Raw genomic sequence first — 27849 nt, 5'->3', positions numbered from 1 at the left:
GTACATGATGGCGAGGGGGGGGGGGGGGGTGCTGGACTATACCAGGGACTAGTGCTAGAGTAGACACCACTAAAGTGTAGCCTACCATTGTATGTAGGCCTATCCTTAGTAGGCCTACCTTCCTAAACTGATGCCTGCCACACTAGCACAAAAAATATATTAACTAAGCTTAATGGCCGACACTAAATTACGTGGTAGGCCTTACCTGAATATTTTAGACCTGGATGCTTAAATCCTAGATCAAGCCTAAGTTAGAATCGTCTCTTACACTTTTGATAAGTTAAACTAGCCATTTAAGGTTGCACCAAAACAGCACAGTTTTTATTTATTTTTTTGTAAGTTATGGTTGCTAAAATAAAGTTATAAATGAAGGTAAAATTATAAATATGGGGCCTATCTGTCATAAGGGCTAAGTTAATTTAGAGGGTTATTGTTTAGGACTTGAGTGTTGGATGTAGTTTACTTACAAAATATATAGTGTAGGCTGTTTGAGTCGGTTAATTGATGGATAAAATTTGATAGTGCTGTAGTAGTCTTTTGGTTTAATATCTTAAAAAGTGTAAGTAAATGTACCTTTGGCTATGATGTGAACCAGGATCTGAGCTTGCCCTTTTAACACCCGTCTTGGAGTTGGTTTTATCCTGAGGGTTGGTGGAATGACTGGAAGAGTCCTGGGCTGAAGGCGTTCTTGGAGGCAGAAAATGTTCCGAGTCTGAGTGTCTCCTAGAAGAACTCTTATCGGGAGCATCGTTTGCATTTGGAACAGAAGGAACTAAAATAAACAAACACACAAAATTAAAAGAGTGGTACCTAGATTAGTAAACCCTTGCTGTTACACAGTCCTCAAGCCCCTTGTGGATAGCAAGGAAATCTAACCTCAGCACTTTCCCATTGGCTTCAAATCTGTTTACTTTCATAATTACTACTGTACCTATAATGCTATCAAAATTTAATATCATCTAATTGAGCTGATTCTGTAGCCTGTATGCCTACACAGAATAAGTTCTGGAGCATCAGTTCACTTGGAAGTTTATTTTTAATTTCACCAAAAAGCTGGGAATTTTATATGCTTAGCTCAGGGACTTAATTTATACAAACCATTGTATCTTCGGTAGGACTAACTAATCAAATAAATGTTATCTCTTTTGCTTAAAGATTAAAGACCTGCAGCTCAAACGATTAACCTAGAGAACGACACGACATGATTTATATTCCTAACTAATTTGTTTGTATCGAGTATTCTGCTGTTTGCTTTGTTGTTTGTTATTGTTGTGTGTTTTGAATTTGACATTTGACTTGACTGGAGAAGAGAAGACAGTATGCATAGATAGATACATTTTCTGTACAGTTTTAGATTTAACCATGCAGCTGTAATGTTAAATTTATAACACAAATTCACCTCCGGACGCTTATTGAAAATTTGGATTTCACTATAACGAAGTTTAGTGAAGCTGCTAGTTTACTATGTGTAGTTGATATTTTTAATATTTAGTGTTGTAATTGTATTTTAGCATTGACTTTAGATACTAAAGTCGACATTGCATTCTGCAAGGACCGGCTGTAGGCTGTAGCCATTGATAAAAGAATAACATACTGCAGTTGAATGAGCCACTCATTGAGTAAACTACAGTCTATATTTTCTCCCTTAGTTTTAGCATGGATAAAGCATACTCCCTTAGTAGATTTTTCATCCTTATGGAACAACTGGAGCCAATTTGATTGTCAATATAGCTCAAAATATAGCCAATTTTTATCAAACAAAACGTGACCTCTGCAGTGCACCGGACACAGCTAGTCTGGTTCACTGCAGAGGTCGCGTTTTGTTACAATTTGTTTCTTGTGTTTCAGTCATTTAAAACCTCTTTTAACCAAATAAAACACATAATCATTAACAATAACTCGTCCCCAGTGTTGGGGAAGCTACTTTTAAAATGTAGCCTAGCTACAACTACTGCTACATTTCCAAAAAAGTAGCTTAGCTACAGCTACAGCTACAGTTCCGAAAAAGTAGCTAGCTACAACTACAACTACAATGAAATGTAGCTACAGCTACAATTTTAGCTACTTTTCCAAAGACGTTAATTTTTATTCCACGCACATTAGGTAAATGTAAAATTAATTGCAACTACATTTTTATTGAACAAACATTTAAAAAAATGTCAGTATTGTATCTAACATTACTTGGAAAACAAATTATTCCTAGATTGTATTTAATTTGTTGGCATTATAAACCTAACATTACAACAACAGAACCAAATAGTTGGGTGTCCCATCATATTTAGTAATTATTTTTAAATATTGCATTATTTTTAAGCATCTTAAAATGTAATTTTCATTAAGTTCAAAGGACATACAACCAAACTATATTTTAAAAGCTAATTTTATTAATTGAATATAGATTCATTTATAGATGTTTTATATCAACAATTAAGACCAATAAAACTGCAAAAAGATTATTTAAAAATACTTTTTGTGTTACAGAGCCTAGCCTACTGAAATTGGAGTTTATTGCCTTTCTTTACTTTTAATGTTAAAAACAACATTGCTATAACTTTTAAAGTGATAAATTACTTATTCTACGAATAACACTTTTCAATGTCAAGAAATCGTCCTTTATTGTCATTATGCATAGGGCAAATTGTGCTTCAACCTAGTTGGTAGAGAAAACAGTATTCAGCAACTTATCCTGAAATCGGCTTTTAATTTAAACATGATGAAATTTGTAAAGTAAAAATAACATGTAGGCCTACTTGGCTATGTAACAAGTTGGCTATAGTAGGCTTGTTCTTGTAAGGACTAAACAGATATATTCATAATAATTGAACTTGGTATTCGTCTTAAACCATAGCCTCAGTCCTATACAAGAGCTGTTAGCAGGAGCAAACTATGCTATTTTTTTTCAATGTAAGTTTCATGTTATATGGAGATTTTTCATTACAATTATCATGTAGTCTAGGCATATCTTAAATCCCATAAGGTAATTTCCTCTTTGCTAATTTAGTAAACCTTTGAAAAAATCTTCGTAATCTAACCAAGGAAGGGCTTGTGATGATAAACCACAATCAACAGCTGAAGCAAAGGTTGATAGACCAGCTTTCTCATTATTTCAAGTTCAAGGTTTCCATTAAACCCCAAGTTGAAGCATTATCGATATAATAAAGAAACTAAATTGATTACTAATTCCCCTGTCCTGTCAATCACTTGCAAGCATTCAATTCAATAGCTTCTCTTGTCACCGGTACCGTTTAAACGTCGTCTGCATCTAGCGATTTTATTTTATCTGACAGTAATCATAGAGTAGTAAATTAAGGAAATGAGAGCCAAAAATGTGGATAACATTCATTTAATGGCCTCCATGTCCACACAACGTTGTAATAGGGAATGAAACGGCTGCAACCAGCTGTTTGAAGCAAAGAAAGTAGGCCTAATTTTTTTGAAAATCTCAGTTTGAAAGAGGTTGTTTCACATAAGGTTGAGGTTATGATAAAAATCACTATCTCAAACAAATGTTAATGTAGCGAGAAAAGTAGCTAAAATTCCGCTACAACTACTTTAAAAATGTAGCTAGCTACAGCTAAAGCTACAAAATCTTAAAAGTAGCGTAGCTACAGCTAACGCTACAAAAAAAGTAGCGCGCTACTGTAGCGTCGCTACTTGTAACGCGCTACTTCCCAACACTGCTCGTCCCCTAGTTATATAAACAAAAAACAAATCGCAAATCGCAACTCTAAAATAATAGAAACAAAGATCGTCAACACTAGCGATTAGTATCACCGGTGTTTTGAACTAGACACGAAAAACGAGTATCAAAATGCACAATGGGAATGGAATGAGAAGTCTACTTGTGATGGTTGGTTGGTGGGTTTAAGCCATTGACTATATATACATTTTTAAGCTAAGATACATCTGGGTCACTGTCAAGGCACCACCACGTCAAACCGCAAAAAAAAAAAAAAAAAAAAAAAAAAAAAAACGAGTTGGCGAGTATAAAAATATAAAACAATTGAGGCAACCTACTGGAGTAAGTAAGGCTAGTCTGGGTGTGGGCGCCGAGGCTTGTAGTGATCCTCTTCTGAATGATCTTCTCCTCTATGAGCGCCCTCACACTCATACTGGCTGTCTGCAGCGGAGGTCCATTCGCTTCTTTTTTCTCACACTTTTTCGCATCCGACTCCTAGAAAAGATCAACAAACCTTTAATAGGTACTTAAAATAACAAAATAACCAAAATTATACTAAATCACAGCTACAGTTGGATTGTTAGAGAAAACAAATTAAATCTTTCTCCTAAAAATATTTTGGTTTCATGGAATAGTGCAATTCATATAACGGTATGATAACCCTTCATCCTAAGCTAGTATGGCTAGATAGGTTATTATACGCTATGAAGGATATTTACTCAATGAACGTAGTACAAGCAATAATATTATATTTATTAATCCGCATCAATCCTGTCTAACAGGCGTAGTATACAAAGGCACATAATGTGGACCCTTTCCTGCTATTGCTAACAACTGCTAAAATTAGTTGTTGAGCCCATTTCATTAATAGTAATAATCAAACAAGAAACTATAATATTTTACCATGATTCATAGTTCTCCTTTAATAATATTTTAGGTGAGCCATCTATCACTCAAACACTTAAGTGAGAGCTTCAAAATTGCAAGTGCGTCTAACCTCGATCACAGGCATATTTTTATTTTTATTACTATAACTTTATTCAACGACACTAAATTCCAGTTCTAATATGTACACAGTATCAAAAGAATGGTAGATGAGGTAGTGGTATATCGGTACGTGCATAGATATATAACCATACTTTAATACTTTACTTTAACATGGCGACCATACGAATGTAGGTATTTTAGGCCAAGTATAAATGAAGATGAGTGTAGAATGAGTTGCGCGATCTTGTAGTCTTGTAAGGACAGCTGTTAATTAATAGCCCATCCAGCCAAATGACATCTACAGTTTATATAGTGGAATCTGAACCACATTTTTGCCTTATAATTTAACACACACACGTTAAGAATGTAATGCGTGTTAATCACTATGTGAAAATTGTAATGAAACCACCGTAATTATTAATGTTACAGAGGTTTTCCCTACTTTGGGCCTAAACTAACTGTAGCCTACAATGACCTCTCATGTGACTTTAAGTTGCTAGGTGTCCCAGCTTTTATATCAAGGCTTAAAAACACTTATACGATTGCAGAAAACAAAAATATATTGTAAATATTTGAATTGTGTTTTTTTTTCATTAGTTTTAAGTCAGCATTAGTTTAATTTACAAGGACCATCCAAAACAGTGTGTACTGAGGAACGCTTGCTAATAAAAGGAATTTTTATTTATTTATTTGCTAAACTTAATCACCATAGAGGCAAAATAATGCCGGGTGACGTTCCTAGCTATACAGTACGTACGTTAAAACGCATACCATCATGGTTGTTATTATTATGTTTTAGTGTCGTGGCAGTTTTAAATCTCTACTTTAGTTCATTTTAACATACAATCATGAAAACACCGTGCTGGATAGTTTAGAAAGGAGCGCGTTATAAAACATACCCACAATCGCGTAAAAGAACGCCGCAAAAATAAAGACCCTTATAGCGTTTGCTAAAGGAATTGGAAACCGTTTTTATGTATTCAAAATCCATCAAACGAGGAGTCGCTTATTCAGATACATACTACTCAGCAAAAATATAATAAATTATTTTTCAGCCGTACCGTTTGTACACTACTTCTATTGTATAAAGTAGAATTATTATATTGCAAAGGTTTTGCTATTAACTCTAACAACTATTTGCAATGCTTATATAGCTGATCGCAGTAAAAGTGAATATGAGAACAGGACACAAGAAACATACGAGCCTGCTAGCATTAGAATATAAATTAATTATTACTGGAGGTCGTCCAGTGGTCCAAAACTTGACAAAAAGTATGTAATGTACAGACTTCTCAATTTTCACCCTTTGCTGTAAATAAAACATGTGATTGGAATTTCTTCCATTGTTTTGATTTTCTGTTTATATTTTGTTGTTATTTTGTCACCAACATGGCAACCCATAAGGCCCGAGTTATGTTTTCTTAATATTAAATTAAGTTTTTGTGCTTATTTCTTTGCCTATTTTAATTTATAAAGGGATTCGTCTGCACATCCACAGGAAACTATCTTTCTAACAGTATGAGTAGATTTCCCCTGCGATTCACACGAGCTGAGAAAATAGGTTTTAAGGAAACATGCTTGCCTATTAATACATATATATATATATAGATATAGATAAAAAAATGCATTTGAAGCTGGTGTGGGTCGCTCTTGTATGAGCTGATCAATAACTGCGTCTAGAAGCAACAAAGTGAATGCAGTGTATAATGATTGATCATACGAAATAGTTTCCTTCCAGTATCGGGATATTTATAGTTACAATTTCCGTCGAGCTGCTATCGAACAGATTGAACCCCCCCCCCCCCCAACCCTACATCTCAGCCAGTAGAAACAGATGATTTATACTATAAACTCGTTGAAGTAAGAAATTCTAACTTTGCAGGGATTTTGTACTGTGACCCACATTACTTTTTGCGAAAATAATTATACGTTAAGACAAATTATACTGTCACATTTATGCATGTATTAACATACTTAATTAATTATAGCTATTCTTTTATACTATCTACTCCTTTGTTTATACCTTAAATATTTACTACTAACTTTTCCATAAGGTCGTGTTGTTTAGAAGAAAAAGTGTTAAAAATATACTCGTTTAGTCTAAGTAGCTAAAATAACTTATTATAATGTAAACCAGCATAAAATAGCATTGCATATGTATTTAGTTTAGGGTCGGTAATATTAACGACACTGCTGTTGTTTAGAAGTTACTTACTTCTTCCTCAGTATTGTCGTCCGTGGCCAACATGTCAATGTCGGCAACCGAGCCTGCGTTGTACGTGTGTTTAACATCCTGCTGTAGCTGCTTGCACAGATTATATTTATGTTTAGGAAATATAATTAATTTAAGATGACCTTGTATGGCAAAAAGTAAACTAAATTACCGTAATTACGTATTTCTAATTACATTTTGCAAATTATTTAGCTATGGTAAAATGAATTGAAGAATCTTTATAGTTTAGAATTTAACAAAATTTTATAAAGCAGTTTGCATTAAGACTGTTTATTCTATCTGACCTCGTGCATTGATGATCTCTTCGAAGTCTCTACTCAATTATAACGACCAGACATTTTGTTATTCAAACGGTTAATTATATTGAAACGAAATACAAGAAATAAAATAAACGGTATCAGCAATCTGACTCATACTTCCTCCCATTAGCTTGTGAACAACCTTTATCATGGGTAAGCGGTGGAAGTAACTATGATATTTTATAGGGAAAATGTAAAAAGTCACAATAAATTTCAGTAATGGGGGGATGCATTATTATTTTTATCATAAGGACCATAACACATTAATTTTAATCAAAACAGGCTTTTTTCTAAAATCTGATTTTTTGTTTTTATGGGGTTATTAGGTGAAAATAACATAAGCTACAATAACTGTTGAACCGTAATTTTTACGGAAATGGTATTTGTACAATTTTGTTCAGAATTCAAAGGACTGTAACATACTAAATATTTATCAAAATGAATCGGACCATTTTCGAGAAAATCTGATTTTTCCATAACTTTATGGATTTTTATAGGAAAATCAGCATTAAAAATAAAAATTTCATTAAACTGAAAAAATGCCTGGAGATACCATAGACTTTTACCTACATACCAAATTTCATCAAAATCGGATTACAGGTGTTATCTGTACCTCTGTACACATCTACACACGCACACACACACAGCCATCACTTCGAAAACCACCTTTTTGGGTTCAGGGGGGCCCAAAACGGATATATCCATTAAAAACTCAAACTCGAAAATTTTGACGAAAACAATACTTTCTCTATATACCATGGTATAGGGGGTGAAAGTAAAAAGTAATAAGGTAGGAAAAATGGGCCAAAACAATATCTTTGGCATTTTACAAAACGAGCCGATGGCAGTTTTCATTACGCTTTTTATATGTACATATAATGCAAATAATGAACATGTTCAAATAAATTGACCGGTTTAGCTCCCATAAAACGATTGGTATTTATCATAAGTCACAATAATTCTATTTGGTAATTACTAAAATCCTATTAAGAGCTTGCAATATTGTTTTTATTGCTCGTTGCATTTGTCCCTTAATCCAGATGGCGAACATAGTGAGTTAAACTAATGTTTGCAAATCCTTTGATTTGCGAGCCGATGCCGTTATGCCAGATGGGGCTGTTTTATTTTAGCTGTAAATATAATAGAGCCACTAGACTGCTTTATGATGGCCAAAGCTTACAGCTTAATAACTAATAGCTACTCGCTGTGTGTGGATATAGGTAGCAAATCATCTATTCATAGATTCATTTATATTACTATGTTTCTATTAATGTTTTTTGAATTTACAAATCAGATTACTTCATTGCTATTTAAATACATTACTAGTATAAATATCTACTATAATTGTGTAAATAGTATATTTATTTGATTACTATTTAGTTATGACACTATTTCATCCCGAATAATCAATCATATTTTTTATAATTTTTGAGGTAAAATTATTTAAAATAATTAAAGAATTTTAATGAACATTGTTTAACTTCATAAATTGGCTCTCAAAATGGGTCAAATCGTGTTTTGCTATTACAAAGAACAGTTCCGGCCGAGGTAAAACGTAGTTTTAACATTGTTTGGAGAAAACTGTAGGTGTAGCAAGAAAGAAATTAATATCTACGCTATTCTTTGTTAAAACTAAGCTTGATATTGTTGCATGTACACAACATTTACTAAATTTCATTTCTATAAATTTCATATCTTGCGAGTCTTTGTTAAAATTAACGGGTTTCGTGAAACTTGTCATAATATATTTAAAATAGCTATCATTTTGAAATGGTTAAGAAGTAGATATTCATATTTTTCACAAGTATCTTACTGGCTGCTAATAAGATTAAGATTTTTGCAGAACCTAATCGTTGTAGCTCAATTCGTTGAAGAGGTATGGATGCTTGGTAAAAACCCATACAGATACCTAACGGAACGAGATATGACATATTTTATACACCTTTTTTACTTATTTTTGACCCAAGAAATCATTAAGTAGATGGTATCCCCACTAAATGCTTAACTAAATATTACTTCTAGGGTTGTTACCACTTAAATATACCTCAAAGGTCGATAAATCGTTTAAACATTCACTCTAGCAACTACACCATCCTCAGGATTAATTGTGGCATAAAGTTAAAGATAAATAAATGTTTATAACTATAGGCAACCCTTAAAAATGTATTTATTTTCATATTCAACAAATATGTTTCTAATATTATTGATCTGTAAATAAGATCTACTTACTGCAATAGTTATCTGATGATGTTTAGTCTCCTGGGTAAGCAACAAACATTACGTCAATTAGAAATAAATACAACACATATTTATACATTAGCTGCACTTATAGAATTTCGTATATACAAGAAACAAGCCATTGCCGTAGGTGTCATGGTAAGACCTAGACCCGGGGCCAATTTTTTTTCGTTTTGAGGTCCCCAGAGGCCAAAAACTCCCTCCATTCAAATCCATGTTTATGTCCGTTACCACGATAACTCGAGCAATGAAATTGATCCAATTTTGATGATTTTTTTACAAACGTGTTGACCTATCATTAATTTGAACGAGTTCGCGAACCAGCATGATCGGACTATGGGAACGGGGGTTATTGGGAGTTTTATCAGGTAAAAATTTGTTTTTCATTTTTTTACTTTAAAAATATACAATTTTAAAATTTCTTTCTTTGACATTTTGTAGAGCTATGTATGCAACATTTAATTAATATAGGTATAAATTAAAACATGATTATTCAAGAATTGAGGAGTCCTTGTTACATAAACTAATGCCACTTTTAGCATACGAGACTCAAATAATTCATCATTTCACTATATGACACATTCTACTAAGCAGAGACGACTGATATAAATTTAGATATTCTGAAAATAAATTCTGGTAGAACAATTCTGAGTAAAGTAAAATCGTGAACAGTACGAGTACAAGTAAAGTTTGACTTTTTAAATATACAATTCCCTACTTTTGTTTAAGAAGTTAGCTCAAACTTAAGCGCTGTTAAACGGCAAACTCGTGGAAAGTAGGAAAGGTGAATCCAAGTTTCAGCGATAAGCCACGAGAGCGGGCGTCTAGAATAACTTTGCCGGGGAACTGAGCACTTGTGATCTGAATACGTAGTGGATGGAGGGACTTGCCGTACCTGCAATGCCTGCCACTGTAGCAGTGACCTGGAATACTTATAATACACAGTTGAGTACCATGGCCTACCTAATGTTCATCACACGGTAAAATGCCAACGCATGAGCTATTCAGTACTTTGCCACCTTAGCAGTTATAATCTGAATAATCTATGGAGGGACTTGCCGTTTCTGCAAAGACTGTCATTGTAGAAGTAAACTGCTATAGTCTAATTATAACTGATAAATAAGTACACTGACCTATATTACCACACAGGAAAACACCCCCACTTGCAGTACTATACATTAACAATTGTCACCGTATGCAGTACTGTACTCTTCGCCTTATCATTGTGTTTTGAATACAGAGAAGATGGGAGGATCCGATCTACTCATGACATGATCTCGACTTTCAGTGTACGGCTCTTCAAGAGGGGCGCGCGTTGGTCAGATTTTGGACGAGGAATAGTTTTATTTCCCTGAAGGGTCCAGTCCAACTTTTCCAGTGTTTACTTTGTGTATAGACAAACTCCCAAAAGTAATGTTACTCTTTTATTTGTTCATAACTACTTTAGGCTACTCATGTGACAGGCTACGTTAGTTTAGGTCAAGTTAGGTTAGGTTAGGTTGCGATAGGTTAGGTCGATAGATTGTGTATTTATTAAGACTTTGGAACATATAAACATCGCGCGGAGATGGACAGTCGGTTTTGACAAATTTCTGACGACCGTGCGGAGTTGGGATAAGCCCTTCTAGACTGTCATAGGCTGTTCTAGGACTTGGAAAGTTTAGAGTAGAGGCTTTCATCGGGACTAAGTAGATTACGGTACGCTTTGTTATATGAGTTAGCACCTTGTCACAACAATATGTGGTGTTGGAATGGTGTTGATAGTTGGTGTGGTTTCTGTGTGATCACAATTGGTGTTGTTGTGGCTCAGTTGGATTGGCAGGTTTATTTGTAAAGTAGAGGTCAAAGAGGAATTTGAGGACTTCGACGTTACAATCGAAGTCTTTGAGATATAAGTTGTTGATAAAGTAACGGAAGATAATATGGAAGTGCAGGTGTAGACATCGACATCGTAGTTCGGTTTCAGGGCGAGAGTTAAAGGGGTAGCTTTGTAGTACACTATTTGAAGGCTTCGAAGCTGGATATTTTGCAGCCTGGACATGACTGAAGTGTTACTTTGAGCCAGAGAGGAACATAAGGCGGCGCACGGTCTTTGTTGATGAAATCAAAGTGCAACAATCAACATGCTGTGATTTGCACCGATTCATTACTTATTTATGATTTACCGATAACATTACTTGCTACTTCAAAGTGAAAAAAGACGTTTGAATCTACTCTCAGACTCAAAATAAATTCTGAGTCGTTACAAAGTTTTTTTTTTACGGTACGCAGTGCTAAGCGTTTCCAAGCGATACCCTCAACACTAGTGGCTTCACAGGTTTAGTTATTGGTTCCTAATCGCATAGGCATATTGTAGTCTTAAAATAATAGTCAAGCTATCTAATTGATAGAATACTCAGACTGAAAGTAAAATGACGGGTTTAATGCTAAACAAGTGTACACATGATAAATGATTTAAAGTGATTCTATGACTTAAAGCAGAAAAGCCTTGACACGTACATATATTTAGAACATTTGTTTTAAGTTACTTGAACCACATTTAATGCTCCATCTGAGTTTTAAGCGGATTATGGATTCAGAAGTTAGCAATAACCAAACGTGTGTCAAAGTTGTGCAAGTTGGTGATTAACCACAGAACAGCGAGGTATAGAATAACTTTGCTCGCGTCGCGACTGTCATCGGAATACAAAAATTGAAATTATAACTGTTATAGCTTCACTTTTTTGGAACGTATTGGTTCAAAACGAACTTTTTACTTTTCAATTAAATGGAAAATTATGTTAACAACATTGTTTACGAAAAATGTAAATCTATTTTATTTCCTGTCAATATGCTGACTCATGAAATTAGTCTACATTGAACCACTTAGTTATAGCTAGGAGAACAATAATAATTGCTGTATCGTGATAAAAATGAGCTTAACCATTAGTTTAAGGACTTTATTGACTTATTGATTGTGTTTGTTAACACGGTTTCCTTCTTCACGCATGCAATTCACAAAGGAAATTCGGTATGAGAGGACTATGGTAAGAACACAGTTAGTTCTATCTTCAAACATTAGTCGAATCGTGTGATTACTACTGCAAGTAGGTCAGTAACCATCATAACTCGGGCTCTATGGGTTCTCTACGGCGGTTCTTATCCCTTGAGAGAACTTTAATAGAGCACTTAGCAGGATCCCCTCCCATTACCATATTAGGGACGAATATTACCTCCCTGTAAGCCCTAAGCCTCTCACCCTTGTTGAAATATCATTTTGGGAAAACTTTAGTTTAGGGAAAATTATCTTTTCTGTTTTATCTTCGTAACGGATAAGTATCGCTTTTATGACGTTGATTTGATTATCATCCAAATGAATTTAAGTTAATTTTATCTTTATCAGAAGGAAAATAAATGGGAAAACCTATGCACCTTAGAGACATGGATGTATTAATTTAAATATTTGGTCAGTAGGTGGATTAGGTAAATAACTTCACGAATTCGAATTTGGTATACAAAATATACAGCTTATGTTCTAACCAACAATCCATACAGAACATTAACCGGCATTGCTTCCTCACATAGAATTTACAGAAGCAGATTATTTGATTCGCATTACATCGATTCTATTTGTATACAAACAATTGCTGCTGATCAATATTTCATAGACCACTCTAATCACTGAGCGTAAACAAAGAGAACCCTTTGTAATGGATTGATCTAAATTGAAGCAGTTACTCTTGATTCAAAGTCAGACAAAGGCCGTTCTTGCGCTTGATTGAAAGGGGGGGAGGGGGGGCTTTGAACCACGGCGTGCATTTTTAAAGCCAGAGTAGAATAAACAAATGGTTTAATTTAGTGGCTGAACCATCCCGGTTCTTAGATTAACTTGAAGCTTATACAGTGAACGGCCAACCTCAAAGACGGGCGTTGAAAGTCGATTTAGTCTTTACTGAATAAATTGTGTGCAGCGTTTATAATCTTACATAAACGAATAAAAAATAATATTTTGTTAAAATGTACTACAGAGTATATACTTAATTGAAAAATCATCATAGATTTCTTTTTATTGAAATAAAAGTTATAATTTCACTTTATAATCAAGCTAGGTGAAAAGATACTAATGTATTTTATTATTGACTAATTTTACTTCGAGACTAAAAATACTTACTTGAGGAATTGAGTTATTACTGTGATGGTGTTTAGGCTCCTTTAGCAGCATGGAAAATATATATTTATAGTATTCAAATATTCCAGGAATATTACAGTACTGTATTCCATTCTTAAACATAGCTGGGGTTGAAAAATCCTACGACTTAAGGCAAATGGCGGGTTTTTCCATTCAACTTACTAAAATAGTATATTTCACTACTAGTCAAGAAAGTGACCCATTTCGGGGATCGATAGTGTTTTAAATGCGAGTCGAGCATGGGAAACACTATCGATCCCCGAAATGGGACTTTGGTGACGAGTATTGAAAGATATTTTTATCACGATGAAAAAACTACTTAATCAAGCTTTTAAAAAATATCTGATATTTCGTATTCTATTAATTTTTCTTTGTTGATGTCAGGCAAACACTACTTAACATCACTACTTAAGCATTCACTAGTATAGTAGTAGGTATTTTGTGTAGCGAAAGTAATGTTTATGCCAGGAAAAGTCAGGTGATCACTATTTGTTTTTGGTGTATGGAAATTGACGATTTTCGATGATCTCAGCTGTATGGAAATGGGCTATTTTCGAATACAGAGTGATGAAAAGACATTTTTCCGTCCTCGTTGGACGGTTGCAATCGCATGTTCAAACTTTTCCGTTTTTTAAGTCACACTGTACCCAAATCACAATCTATAGTATGCATTTTTACTCGAATGTTTTTCGTTAAGTATGTTGTCTGTTTATTACTTGCCTAGCTAAACTTTGCGCCTTGCTTTAGCTAATTGAGTAATATTTAAACTGTTGGGTTGCCAAATACCCAACGGTTCCTTACCTTTTTGAAGTAGCCGCCATGTAACCGCATATGACCATTGAGAGCTGGAACATTCTTGAACTTGCGGTGACAGAGGTTGCACTCGACAGGCTTGGGGTCGGCCTTGGCGACGGTGGGGGCGGTGCTGGAGGCGGTGGATGTAGGGGTGAGGGTGGACGGAGTCACTGAATTGTTGGGTCCTACAGCCTTGCTGGCGGTACTGGTGGCACAAGCACTCGTCTGGAACACAACAACATAGAATGTTAGTTGAAGTGCCATGCAAAATGTATATTACGTACAAACTAGCTTCAAAAATTTAGCTTCGGATTTGAAGTCAAAATGTCAACTAACGCAAACGAGGGATCAGTTAGAAGGAGTTATGTTAAAGACGCAGCAGGGCTTAAGTTGTATGTCATTAAGAAAATACATTTTGACATGTATTGATACTGAATACTATTTTAAATTATTGTAAATTACTTCTGAAACTATTATTTTCTTTCTCCCTTAATTGTAGTCTACGCCTTACTCGAGAAATCACAAAAGAAACTAAAGTATCATTAGCAAAAGGTGATCTGATTGTCACAGTTTATGTTGCCACTGTAAAATGTCCCACAAAGCAGATAGCAATAAAAAAGAAGTGAGCCATAAACAACTCTATCTGTCCAGACAACGAAGTCGTTAACCTTTTTAGAAAGAATTCTATAGAAGCACTGATTTAGAAGGCTGATAACACTATTTTAAATAGTGTCTGCTAAATGAATACAACTCAAGGTGATATCAATCAGATGTATAAAATAATTTCAAACCAATAATGAAGAGAAATATTTTCAACAGATCGATGACGAACATTGAAAAGGGTGATGCAAAATTTTGCACATGAGCTTTACAACAGCAAGAGTTGTCAACATTGACTTAAAATAGTTGGAATTGAACAATATATTAAATATTTTTGTATTATATCGATAACTTTAAAACATGCAGTTTACAATTGTACATTACAAAAATGTTAAAATAAAAAATCATAACAAAATTGCAAATTTAATGACTTTTAAAAGAGGTAAAATACTAAAATAGAAGTCCAGTAGATTTTACAATATAAGATAGATAGATAGATTTAAGTACAATGTATTTATTAGAAGTCATGTAGATACGTAGTAGTAGTACAATCACTAGAAGGTCGCGTTTACAAAATCGATTAGATCAATAGTAAAGTGACCACATGGTGTTTGGAGCCTTGCGGTAACCAGCAAAGTCCAGTCCCTAGACAATACCACGCATAACAAACCGCTGTCCAAAATCTAACATGCAGCCGATAGAACGTTGTTGATGAATTATAACATGCAAATCTTTACAATACAAATACCCATGTGTATAAGTCGATAGCAACGCAACTACATGGAGGTTGGAGCTTTGCGGCCACCAGTAAAGTCCAGTCCCTAGACAATACCACACATAACAAACCGCTGTCCAACATCTAACATGCAGTCGATAGAACGTTGTTGATGAATTATAACATGCAAATCTTTACAATACAATTACCCATGTGTATAAGGTCGATTGCAACGCGACTACATGGAGGTTAGAGGTTTGCGGTAACCAGCAAAGTCCAGTCCCTAGACAATACCACACATAACAAACCGCTGTCCAACATCTAACATGCGGTCGATACAACGTTGTTGATGAATTACAAAATGCAAATCTTTACAATACAAATACCCATGTGTATAAGATCGATAGCGACGCAACTACATGGAGGTTGGAGCTTTGCGGCTACCAGTAAAGTCCAGTCCCTAGACAATACCACACATAACAAACCGCTGTCCAACATCTAACATGCGGTCGATACAACGTTGTTGATGAATTACAAAATGCAAATCTTTACTATACAAATACCCATGTGTATAAGATCAATAGCGACGCAACTACATGGAGGTTGGAGCTTTGCGGCCACCAGTAAAGTCCAGTTCCTACACAATACTACATTGTAAAAAAATATATGTCCAATAAACAACACGTGGTTAACACAACGTGTCTATGAATTAAAACATGACAGTCTTAACAATTCAAATACACATGTGTCGTGAAAGATCAATAGCAACATGACCACATGGTGTTTGGAGATTTGCGACCACCAGCAAAGTCTGGCCTCAAGGCAATACCACATATTACAACACGCTGTCCAGCCAGTACTATGAGCACAATGAATTACTTTAATTACGAGTAGAATGATTTTACAATGGATTGTTGTATTGAACTTTGATTGTGAAACATTTGAAACACATCGGTGCACGGCATTGTTCCGGAAGGCAATGCTAGGGCACTAAAAAGAAAGAATGGCAGTCTTCGAGTTCATGATGAAGAGCATCAACTGCGCCACATTTAAAAATTTGTAACATCTTCTAGTGTGGTAGATTGCATTATGAACACCCACTGCTATACTAAAAGGCAAATACTACTGACTGAAGATGTAGTTCAAAATCAAATGTAGTATCAGTAGTCCAAAAAACGTTAAAAAGAAGAGACAGAAATCTACAATAATATCAAATCAGGAGCATGTCGAGAAAGTGAGAGAGAACATTATGCCAGAAAATAAAGCTTTTTCTGTTACAGTACTTAACGCTACTTTAAGATAATACAATATCTAATTCTTTTCAATAAAGTTATGAAAAAACCTCTCTGTACCATTGGCAAATTTGTTTTAAGGGTATAATAATAAGTGAAAGGTGATACAAAGGTGATAGTATTTTGCTAAAAAGGACTATGTGTGTTGTTCCAGAGATAGAGAGAGCAGTTCTAAGCTCACAGTTACTGCAGATTATTAGCAGCCATCTACTGTAGATGGCTGCTAATTTTTCAAATGCAGAATTTCCGCCTTAGTATTATTTTGGTAGTCCTATATATGCTTGATTAGAGAAGTTTATTAGGCTATATACAAAAGGATTTATTACATAATAACACGGAAAAATCAAGAAAATGTAATTTTAGCCCTTAGTGAAGTTACAACTTCAGCCGTAGTAGTAAAAAAATCCAAAAGTATGTCGGGCAAAGCCGACAGGTAAAAGCTAGTGTTTATTAAAAATAATGGTTAAGTATTCAATTTATATTTTTCATCCCCTGTACATATCTTTCGGTGTATGTTTACTTCCAGTCATAGTTTTATCAATTGTATTAAAGTTTTTGAATATTTTAAAATAATATAACAGGAAATAAGTCCCATATGAAACAAACAATAATATGAATAAAGTTTCTATAGAAAAATTGAATTTTAATATTTCTTATTTCTGCTTTAAATATATCTCCTCCACCAATGTTATGGCCAAACCAAAATAGAGTTTTGCTATTACTGTTCTTTATCATTTAAATTTCTAATTTTCAGCTCCAAAGGGCACTACTTGGGAAAAATGCGACTCCGAGTTATCGTTATGAGGCTTTGAAGTTTCTCATAATAATTTACTAATGTCCACCGTTAAAATATTCCAAAGCCCAACTTTTATTATAGCTATCAAGTAAAGCTAAAAACAAATAATTTTTCCTACAGTTACCTAAAAGTACGTGTACGCTTAAAAATAAATTGGCAACAGTTTAAGAAACTAAAAGACTACGATCAGCCTGTGCAGCGTTTCACAGCCTTTTGAATTTTAATACTACTACTTAAACCTGTTTTTTCGTTTTAACATTCTATTTACGTTCAACGCTTGGATTTTACCTAGCCTATATTTGTTGTTTAGTGTTTGAAAGACTAATTATTTATATGTTTTATAGTAACTGTAGGGAAATATTAGGTGTAATGCGAGCGCAAAGTGTCTTTGCTGTACTAAAAAACATTCCACACTCGCCTGCGGCTCGTACGTAAACGAATTCTATCATGTGCAGCAAAGTGCTACTTCACGCGCTAGTTGCACAAATTAACTATTTTACCTTGAAGCGTTGTTGTACGCGAGTACGTAGGGAAAAAGAAAAAAAGTAAACTGTCGTCGTTTGTTTGTTTATGGATACATTTTTATCAAATTAGGAAAATGTATCTATTCCATAACAATATTTAAAAATTTTACAGAAAAAAATAAACAAAAGAAAAACGCTTTTTATTTCCTGTAGCCTAAGTACCTAGTAAACCTAATAAACCTAATAATAATAATAATAGTACTCGTACCTAATAAAAATAATGTTATTTACATAGGGAATAAATCTGACATGTTTACGGAAATATTTGAGTAAAAATAAAATCTGTAAAATGGAATTTCGATCAGCCTGCAGGTTTGTTGCAGTGGGAGTATTCACAACTGTCATAGAAATAATCGTATACGAATAAGGAAATTGTTGGAATGAGTGAATTAATGTAGAATCTGATATAATATCGGCGTAAACCTTTTATAACCAACCATCGCATAAAACATACATATACATCAAGACGAGTTGAATGTTTTATTGTCGATCCGTCGGGAGTTTATTGTGCTTTGCTAATGAATGCAACCCGTTACTAGTTAATTTAGGTGCATCAGCTATAAAATATGGATTTAACGGTCGAACGAGTAATTGTTGGAATTAATTATAAAGCGTGTAGAGTGTGGAAGAAGAGAGAATGGGAGAGGATGGAGGGTGAGGAGGCGGACACAATAAACAAACCTCAAACAACAACGTGGATACTCCCGCCCCCGCCCTTTCACAGTAGCCTTGTCCAGCATCCAGCAACTGATATATTGGACCTTACAGACAAATGCCGCTGTGGCACAGTTACTGGCAACTCGTTCATCAAACAATGTCATTTATTTATAAATAGAGAGTGTTGTAGTAATAATTCTTCAATTTGGTGCAATTTGGATCAAACTTGTCAGAGAATAGTTATTTGTGTAACTAGTGTGCGAAGTGGCACTTTGCACTCGCGTTACACATTATATTTTCCCTACAGTTACTATAACGCATACAAATAATAAAAGTTTTTAGGTTAGGTCAAATCAAAACGTTGAACGGAATGGGAAACCCTGCACCAGCTGATCATAGTTGCCAACTTATTTTCAAGCGTACAAATATTAGTGCCAACTTAAAGCACACTGTTTTGTCTGTAGTTTGGTTAGAATACAAAAGTGCGGCAAAAAACGATTGCGTCAAAAGTAAGTAAATGAAGCAATTAGCTACTTTGCGTACTATAATCAGTGAAAGGAAGGCCACTTTGTCAGGTAATTGTGGGAAAATAGTTTTTTAATGAGTTTGTTAACTAGCTGTATCCGAACATTTGAAGGGCGGATTTAGGGGAGGGACGGTTAAGCTCAAAAGGCTTTCTTTCCCCTTTTTCCATTAAAGTTCAATGAAAAAAGCAACAGTTTAGTATGCTACATTATTTACTCACTGCGCCTCATGATAACCTAGATCTTTTCCTTACGGATTATAATTTTACTATGGTAGATTATCTTCTTATGGAAATATTTCTAAAATCAGGAAAATTTGTATATTGCAATGTAGGTTTTTGCTATTTTTTTTTGTCAAAACAACAACTTTAAAAAAGTTCTTCGTAGCAGCAAGTCTAAGTGATCTTTGAAACCACAATATTGAGCGTATGAATCTAAGATGTGCTGCTACAGGGGTATAATATTACATAAATAAGTCGATGGGGGTTTTTTATTTAGTATCAAAGAGAACGTACTAAATATTAGTAATCTAAGGAGCGGAAATCGATATATTATCTCTTTTGGGGTGATTTTTGCCCATTTTCTAATTGAACATTTCTTTAGTAAGGAACAATACAATTGAGTTGACAAGATAATATAAAGAAGCATATAATTATTTACGATAATGAATATTCTTAATTAGTAAGGTACGTGTTATTGACATTCTGTACATGTACACTATATTTAAATTCGTACAATTTGTGATTAATTTAGGTGTTTCCTAGCAAATAACCTATCAACCTTTTAGGGTGGTTTCATTAGGTAACGAAAAATAATTAACCAAATAAATTGATAGTAATAAATTACTAATTTGATGTTATTATCGTTACTATTCAAGTTAATTTAATTGAGTCACTTAATTAAGGGGGTAATTTAGTGTGCAATGTCAAAGTTATACATGGTAAAGTTAAGTAATCTGTAACAGTCATGATCTTCTAGTAAACATAAACCTTACTTTTAAAAAAGTCGTATAAAAGATCACCTAATATCTTATAATGGTTGTACATAAAAGAAAATCATATATTCGTTAACAACTTTCCAAAATCCTTATGCAGTACATTTCTGTGTTTTAAACCCCGTACGTATTGTATATTTTTATCTGATGTGTTCCATATAAACCATAAGCAGATATTAACTGTTCTGTTATTGAATTCAACATTTCCGAGAGCCACGTTGTTAAATTGGATCAGACACATCCAATATTTAGAATAGAAATACGATTCAAAGAGATTTCAAGGAAAGCGTTTGCGTTGGTTGCAAATGACTCCACGTGCTCGCGTTCTCTGTTAACTCGATGCCTTTACCACTCCCCTGTCTGTATCCCACTAGTCGTTAGTGGATATCCTACAGCTAAATGTATACTTTACTAGCAATTAATGGCTATATCCACACTAGACACGTCACACTTGGTATATCACTTTGCTCACATGATCACTATCACCTGGTACTGGTAGTGCGAGGGGTAGTAGTAGTACCACGGGGAAGGTATCCAGTCGTCCATGCTATGTCTGATGTCTAGACACTACTGCCACACCCCTCACCCCTCACCCCACACTGGACACTGGTCAAAGACAGGTTCCCGCCAGATCTGGTCCACGACACCCTCCAAAAACCCCGCTCTGTTTACTTTCACATGGTCTCGGGGGAGATTGTTAATCCGTCACACTTTGTACTTTTTTATTCAACCAAAAACGAACTGTTAATACAACATTTGAGTAGGTGCAACTAAACATTCCATCCCCATGTTAGAGTTGTCACCAGTTTTCAACCAAAATCATCTTGTGATATGAGTCACTGACAGATTGTGCTGATTAAAAGTTTACTGATTTCTGTCGATTAAATTAGCTGTTTTATAAAGTCAAACTGATGGAAATACTTTCTGAGAGTGATGGCAACTGTTATGATCCATCACCTATATTAGCAACAAAAATGAGGTAGAAAATAGAATTTTAGACACTAGCGCATCCAGTGCCCCAATTACGTTCTTTATTAATAAAAAAAATTGTAACAAATAGGTAGGATGTCTATCTCAGTGTCCGTCGATGATACTACTATGAAATTTCACAACATAAGCATAAGTACTATGGTAGTGCTAATCCTATATGGTTGCAGTGGTAACTAGATTCACTTCAAATAAAAATAACCTTCATGGTGTTGTAATAAAATTCAATGTATGTACCGGAATAACTACAACCTTCATTTGAAGCGATGTTTCCATGCTTGTGATTCCTGATCATGGTCCATGTGAATTGAAACTAACTAGTCACTACCCTCCACATAGGATTAACAACAATACCTAGACATATAAAACACTTGAAGTACATCTCGGCAATCCAGAGGTTGCATATTTTAAGATGAGATTGATATAGTAATATTATCAATATTATAATATCAATAATATGAATAATTTGGAACCCTGAGATCGAGGGAAATGGTTTGATCAGTGTAATGATTTCAAAAGATAGCCACACAAGCTTACGGAGTCCAAACTGTGCTTTTCTAATGTATTTTTGTATCACCTATTTGAACACATGGGAGGAGTCAAAGAAGCATACAGACCTACTTTTGATTGACATCAATAATTAAGGCCAATCAAATAACCAATCAAAATCAAATAAGGCAAGTACAGTATAATTATTATATTTGCCGACTGACTGGTTACAAAAATAATATCATTGATATATTAAATACAGTTGAAATGAAATTTATCAGTTTAGTTTATGATTAGAATTTAGAAAAATAATTGAAATGTAAGACATCATAATAAAATGTCAGCATTTCGTTTCTGACATTTCCTCACATGAACTGTAGTAACAGAATGTAGTAATGTGTAATGTTATAAAAATGGAAATAATCCAATTTGGTTCTTATATACTAAGCTATAAAAAATACTTGCCGCTAAATACTTTGAAGAAAGTAAAGCTAATAATTAGCAAAGGAAAAAAAATCACGAGTTTCATTTTCATTGTATTGTAAGATAAGGTTTAAGAAAGGGGTCTTACTTACTACTGTAATTGTTAAAACCATAATAATTATTCATCGCGGATTTAACTGAAGATAATTCACTAGTAACTATTTTAATACTTATTAAAACGTGAAATAAATTCCCACCAGGCATTTTGAACATTTCAGATCGTCCAGTTAAATTACTTAATCCACACTGTGGGTATTTTGCAATTTTTTACACTTCACTGGTAATCAACATTTTGGCCATCAATTTCATTTGGCGTATAACTTAACGTATACATTCAAAATGGCCCAAAATTCAATGGATAGTGTGTTGAAACTTTGTTAAGGAACCCATTCAATTAATAGACGTAAGATAACACTTTATTAAAATGTTGATTAGGAATTGTATTAGAAATATTGTAATCGTAAGAGTCAATATCCACAACCTTTGCATTTAGGTGTGCTTTAAACGTGGGTTTTATAATTGTTGAGTTTAGAGTCCGTTATCGAGCAGGTTCAGCAGAGAGTACAGGGGGAATCAGTAATGTGGTATTGATGGAAGCAGCAGCTGAACCTACTCCTGGGGGACTTCTCCACAGTCTACACTAGACCACAGTAGACTACATGAGTAAATAAAGACGAGAATCAATTATAGCGATCCTGGTTGCAAATGGAATATTTACACTAAAGCTTTCAAGGTGTCTCAACAAATGATGTATTTGACAGGTGTACTTATAAATAAATAGACTCAAAGATTTTATACACAGAAAGGGGAAAGATTAGACGTAGATAAGTATCTACGAGCATACGTCCGCCTCCAAACCTAAACATACAAGAGCAATGTCTCTGACGAGAGAAGTAAATTGGAAAGAATATTTTAAAACTATGAATGATGAGCTTATTATATTTGTGACAGAGTCCCATTAATGTTACCACTACCATGGGAACCAAACACGCGAGACAGAACGCTGTAACGAGATTGACAAATGTGTCTGTGTGAAGACACGCGATGGCACCCACTCAACACGTAACTCTGACACCCACTAAGTGTTCAATGCTCAACTCTCAACACGCACGTTCAACACGTAACTCTGACACCCACTAAGTGTTCAATGCTCAACTCTCAACACTCACGTTCAACACATAGATCTGACACCCACTAAGTGTTCAATGCTCAACTCTCAACACGCACGTTCAACACTAACTCTGACACCCACTAAGTGTTCAATGCTCAACTCTCAACACGCAAGTTCAACACGTAACTCTGACACCCACTAAGTGTTCAATGCTCAACTCTCAACACGCACGTTCAACACTTAACTCTGACACCCACTAAGTGTTCAATGCTCAACTCTCAACACTCACGTTCAACACATAGATCTGACACCCACTAAGTGTTCAATGCTCAACTCTCAACACGCACGTTCAACACTAACTCTGACACCCACTAAGTGTTCAATGCTCAACTCTCAACACGCAAGTTCAACACGTAACTCTGACACCCACTAAGTGTTCAATGCTCAACTCTCAACACGCAAGTTCAACACGTAACTCTGACACCCACTAAGTGTTCAATGCTCAACTCTCAACACGCACGTTCAACACGTAACACTGACACCCACTAAGTGTTCAATGCTCAACTCTCAACACGCACGTTCAACACGTAACTCTGACACCCACTAAGTGTTCAATGCTCAACTCTCAACACGCACGTTCAACACGTAACTCTGACACCCACTAAGTGTTCAATGCTCAACTCTCAACACGCACGTTAAACACGTAACTCTGACACAAACTAAGTGTTCAATGCTCAACTCTCAACACGCACGTTAAACACGTAACTCTGACACAAACTAAGTGTTCAATGCCCAACTCTCAACACGCACGTTCAACACGTAACTCTGACACCCACTAAGTGTTCAATGCCCAACTCTCAACACGCACGTTAAACACGTATCTCTGACACAAACTAAGTGTTCAATGCTCAACTCTCAACACGCACGTTCAACACGTAACTCTGACACCCACTAAGTGTTCAATGCTCAACTCTCAACACGCACGTTCAACACGTAACTCTGACACCCACTAAGTGTTCAATGCTCAACTCTCAACACGCACGTTAAACACGTAACTCTGACACAAACTAAGTGTTCAATGCTCAACTCTCAACACGCACGTTAAACACGTAACTCTGACACAAACTAAGTGTTCAATGCCCAACTCTCAACACGCACGTTCAACACGTAACTCTGACACCCACTAAGTGTTCAATGCCCAACTCTCAACACGCACGTTAAACACGTATCTCTGACACAAACTAAGTGTTCAATGCTCAACTCTCAACACGCACGTTCAACACGTAACTCTGACACCCACTAAGTGTTCAATGCTCAACTCTCAACACGCACGTTAATCACGTAACTCTGACACCCACTAAGTGTTCAATGTTCAACTCCCAACACGCACGTTCAACACGTAACTCTGACACCCACTAAGTGTTCAATGTTCAACTCTCAACACGCACGTTCAACACGTAACTCTGACACCCACTAAGTATTCAATGCTCAACTCTCAACACGCACGTTCAACACGTAACTCTGACACCCACAAAGTGTTCAATGCTCAAATCTCAACACGCACGTTCAATACGTAACTCTGACACCCACTAAGTGTTCAATGCTCAACTCTCAACACGCACGTTCAACACGTAACTCTGACACCCACTAAGTGTTCAATGCTCAACTCTCAACACGCACGCTCAACACGTAACTCTGACACCCACTAAGTATTCAATGCTCAACTCTCAACACGCACGTTCAACACGTAACTCTGACACCCACTAAGTGTCCAATGCTCAACTCTCAACACGCACGCTCAACACGTAACTCTGACACCCACTAAGTGTTCAATGCTCAACTCTCAACACGCACGCTCAACACGTATCTCTGACACCCATTAAGTGTTCAATGCCTAACTCTCAACACGCACGTTCAACACGTAACTCTGACACCCACTTAGTGTTCAATGCTCAACTCTCAACACACACGTTCAACACGTGATTATTACACTAATTTGATTACTAATGCTCAATATTTAACACGCACGTTTAATGTGTGATTATGACACTCATTTGGTGACACCACTCAACGTTGACACCTACTAAGCACCTTGTGCACTCAATTTGAGCGATCAACGTGCAGTTATGACAAACAGCGGGCAAAGCTCAACATTCAACACGCAAGCATTGCATGCTATTATGACACCCAGTTAGCTTTGATTGCTTAAAATCATCACGCGAACTCATTAAAGAGATATTTAACATTTATTTTAGAGATTTAGAACCTACTGCACCGAAGTGTTTATAGGATTTTTAGTTAAATTAAGCATATTTAATTTGATCTGAATAACAATTGAAGGCACAAACCATTTTGTTTTATTTTTTAGTGTAATGATTTTCTAGTGATCAACGTATTGCAGTTCTTTACACGAAGAATGGGTTTGATTCCCGGCATTTCTAAAAAAATTATGGATTTGGATAACGTTCTCTTATACGTGTCTGTCATTCCTTCATTAATTGCCACCGGCGTCAACAAAGAAGGGAAGTCCTAAGCAATTGAAGAAACAATTAATCAAGCTTTTATTTTAAGGATAAAATGAAGCTAACACTCTAACCACTAACTAGCTCTAAATTGCTTTATCAAATTATTAGTTTATATTAAGAATCTAATAGTAAGGACACTTTCCCCAACACAATCTACTTAAGCCTCATAAAAACACAAAATAGGATATCATTTCAATGTTGTACTATGAATACCTAAATATTAAAAATTATTTAAAAAATGAATAAAAACTAATTTGAATGAAGGCGTCATTAGATTGAAGTTGGTCCTAATAAGCGAAATTGTATTTCTTCCCCTCTAGTCATGAACTTTGCAAAACAAACTGGGACAATAGCTCTAATTCCATAACTTTTCGATTTATATGGAAATGAATCTCCGGAGAAATGTCCTACTATGACCCAGGTTGAGTTTTATTTTTGCAGAGCAATTTTTCTTACTAATCGGTTTACAAAGGGATGGTTCAGTATTGACTAATAATGTTTTGCAGTAGTATTTGATCTATTGATCGGTATTTATTTAAGCGTATTCATACAATAACAAAATTGATTGGTTAAAATTGCAGGATCATTTTAATCAAGCCACCAATAATTTTTTGGTTTTGGCATTTATGAAACAAAAATACACGTTTGACCAAATATATTCATTAAGATTAAAATATTCTCTTGCTGGTTCCTTTATATTATAAATTTATAATCTGAACGATGCCATAAAAAGGGTCATCTCCGGTATATGCATTGATAGAGTAAACTGCTTCTAGTATATTAAACGGAATAAAAGCCTTCCAGTGGCTCTGGAGTTTCCCATGTTAACCTTATGATTTTTCATATTTAAAATGAATTAATGAATCTTAACAGCTGTTTCAATTAAACATGTTGGTTCTGTTCTATGATTTTCAATAGCATTAAAGTTAAAAGGATTACCAACAGGGTGCAGCACTATTATTTTTTATTTTTTATTTATGACAACACCTAATTATTTGCAACCAAAAAGTGAGTGAGCGTAGCGAACGAACTCAACCAGGACGTGATTGAGCCATGCGAATACTTATGAAGTTAAACGGGGAAAAGCCCGCGGGAACAGCTAGTCTTACATAAATAAACACGACCTCGAGGAAATTATATTTGACTATTAAGAGGATCGGAAGTCAATATTGATCTTAAAATTACCATTGAAATTTTAAATAGTTTAAAAAATCCAAACTAACCAAATTTGTAATGCTTTTGAAAGTTCGTCAGGATCGTCTAGTTGGCTTATATTTGCCTGTTTTTCATTACAGAGTTTTATTTTTTACTTGTCGGTTGATTACGAACTCCCTTGACAAAGCCATTTGCAGATACCGTAAAGACATTTCATTAGGTTTGATCGTAGAGGTATTATTTAACAATAATACGTATCCTCAATAAGACTTATTACTTTTACCCTTAACATGGGTTTATATTTGTAATAGTTAAGCTACCATGGGGTTATGACAAAATATTTATGAATACCGCTAATTATAGTCTTTTGAGCGAGTGGTTTGTCAAACATTGAAATTTGAAATATTACAAGAGCGGATTATTATTAGGTATCAATTTACCCTTAGATGATTTTTGAAGGACGTAAAACTAACTATTTGCACCTACATATTGGAAACGAATTTACATAACGCGTCTTTGATTCCGTACTCTTATGTAGGCCTGTGTTAAGTGGAAGGCGAAGGCATCGTCAGGCGTTAGGTGGTAAGTAGAGTGATCG

At 35.0% G+C, this 27849-nt stretch overlaps 1 protein-coding gene across 4 annotated transcripts in view; it reads right to left on the bottom strand.

Moving 5' to 3' along the window:
* Positions 1 to 27849, bottom strand: part of LOC128988600 (serine-rich adhesin for platelets-like) — a 271927-nt gene that overhangs the window by 13977 nt on the left and 230101 nt on the right. For 2 of the 4 annotated variants that reach the window (XM_054410025.1, XM_054410035.1), the window contains exons 7-12: positions 14406 to 14624; positions 13587 to 13625; positions 9428 to 9457; positions 6882 to 6968; positions 4018 to 4174; positions 574 to 772 (exon numbers count right to left, since the gene is read on the bottom strand). In XM_054410025.1, coding sequence (XP_054266000.1) covers positions 574 to 772; positions 4018 to 4174; positions 6882 to 6968; positions 9428 to 9457; positions 13587 to 13625; positions 14406 to 14624 — 731 coding nt within the window. The remainder of the gene's footprint in view (positions 1 to 573; positions 773 to 4017; positions 4175 to 6881; positions 6969 to 9427; positions 9458 to 13586; positions 13626 to 14405; positions 14625 to 27849) is intronic. The other 2 variants (XM_054410056.1, XM_054410046.1) reach the window with 2 other exon arrangements.

Source organism: Macrosteles quadrilineatus, unplaced genomic scaffold (genome assembly GCF_028750875.1).
Source record: "Macrosteles quadrilineatus isolate MER2022 unplaced genomic scaffold, UCM_ALF_1.0 Scaffold_1__1_contigs__length_201487025, whole genome shotgun sequence".
NCBI classification, from domain to species: Eukaryota; Metazoa; Arthropoda; class Insecta; order Hemiptera; family Cicadellidae; genus Macrosteles; species Macrosteles quadrilineatus.
The sequence above is the reverse complement of the archived record's forward strand: the minus strand, read 5'-3'. Positions and strand labels throughout refer to the sequence as shown.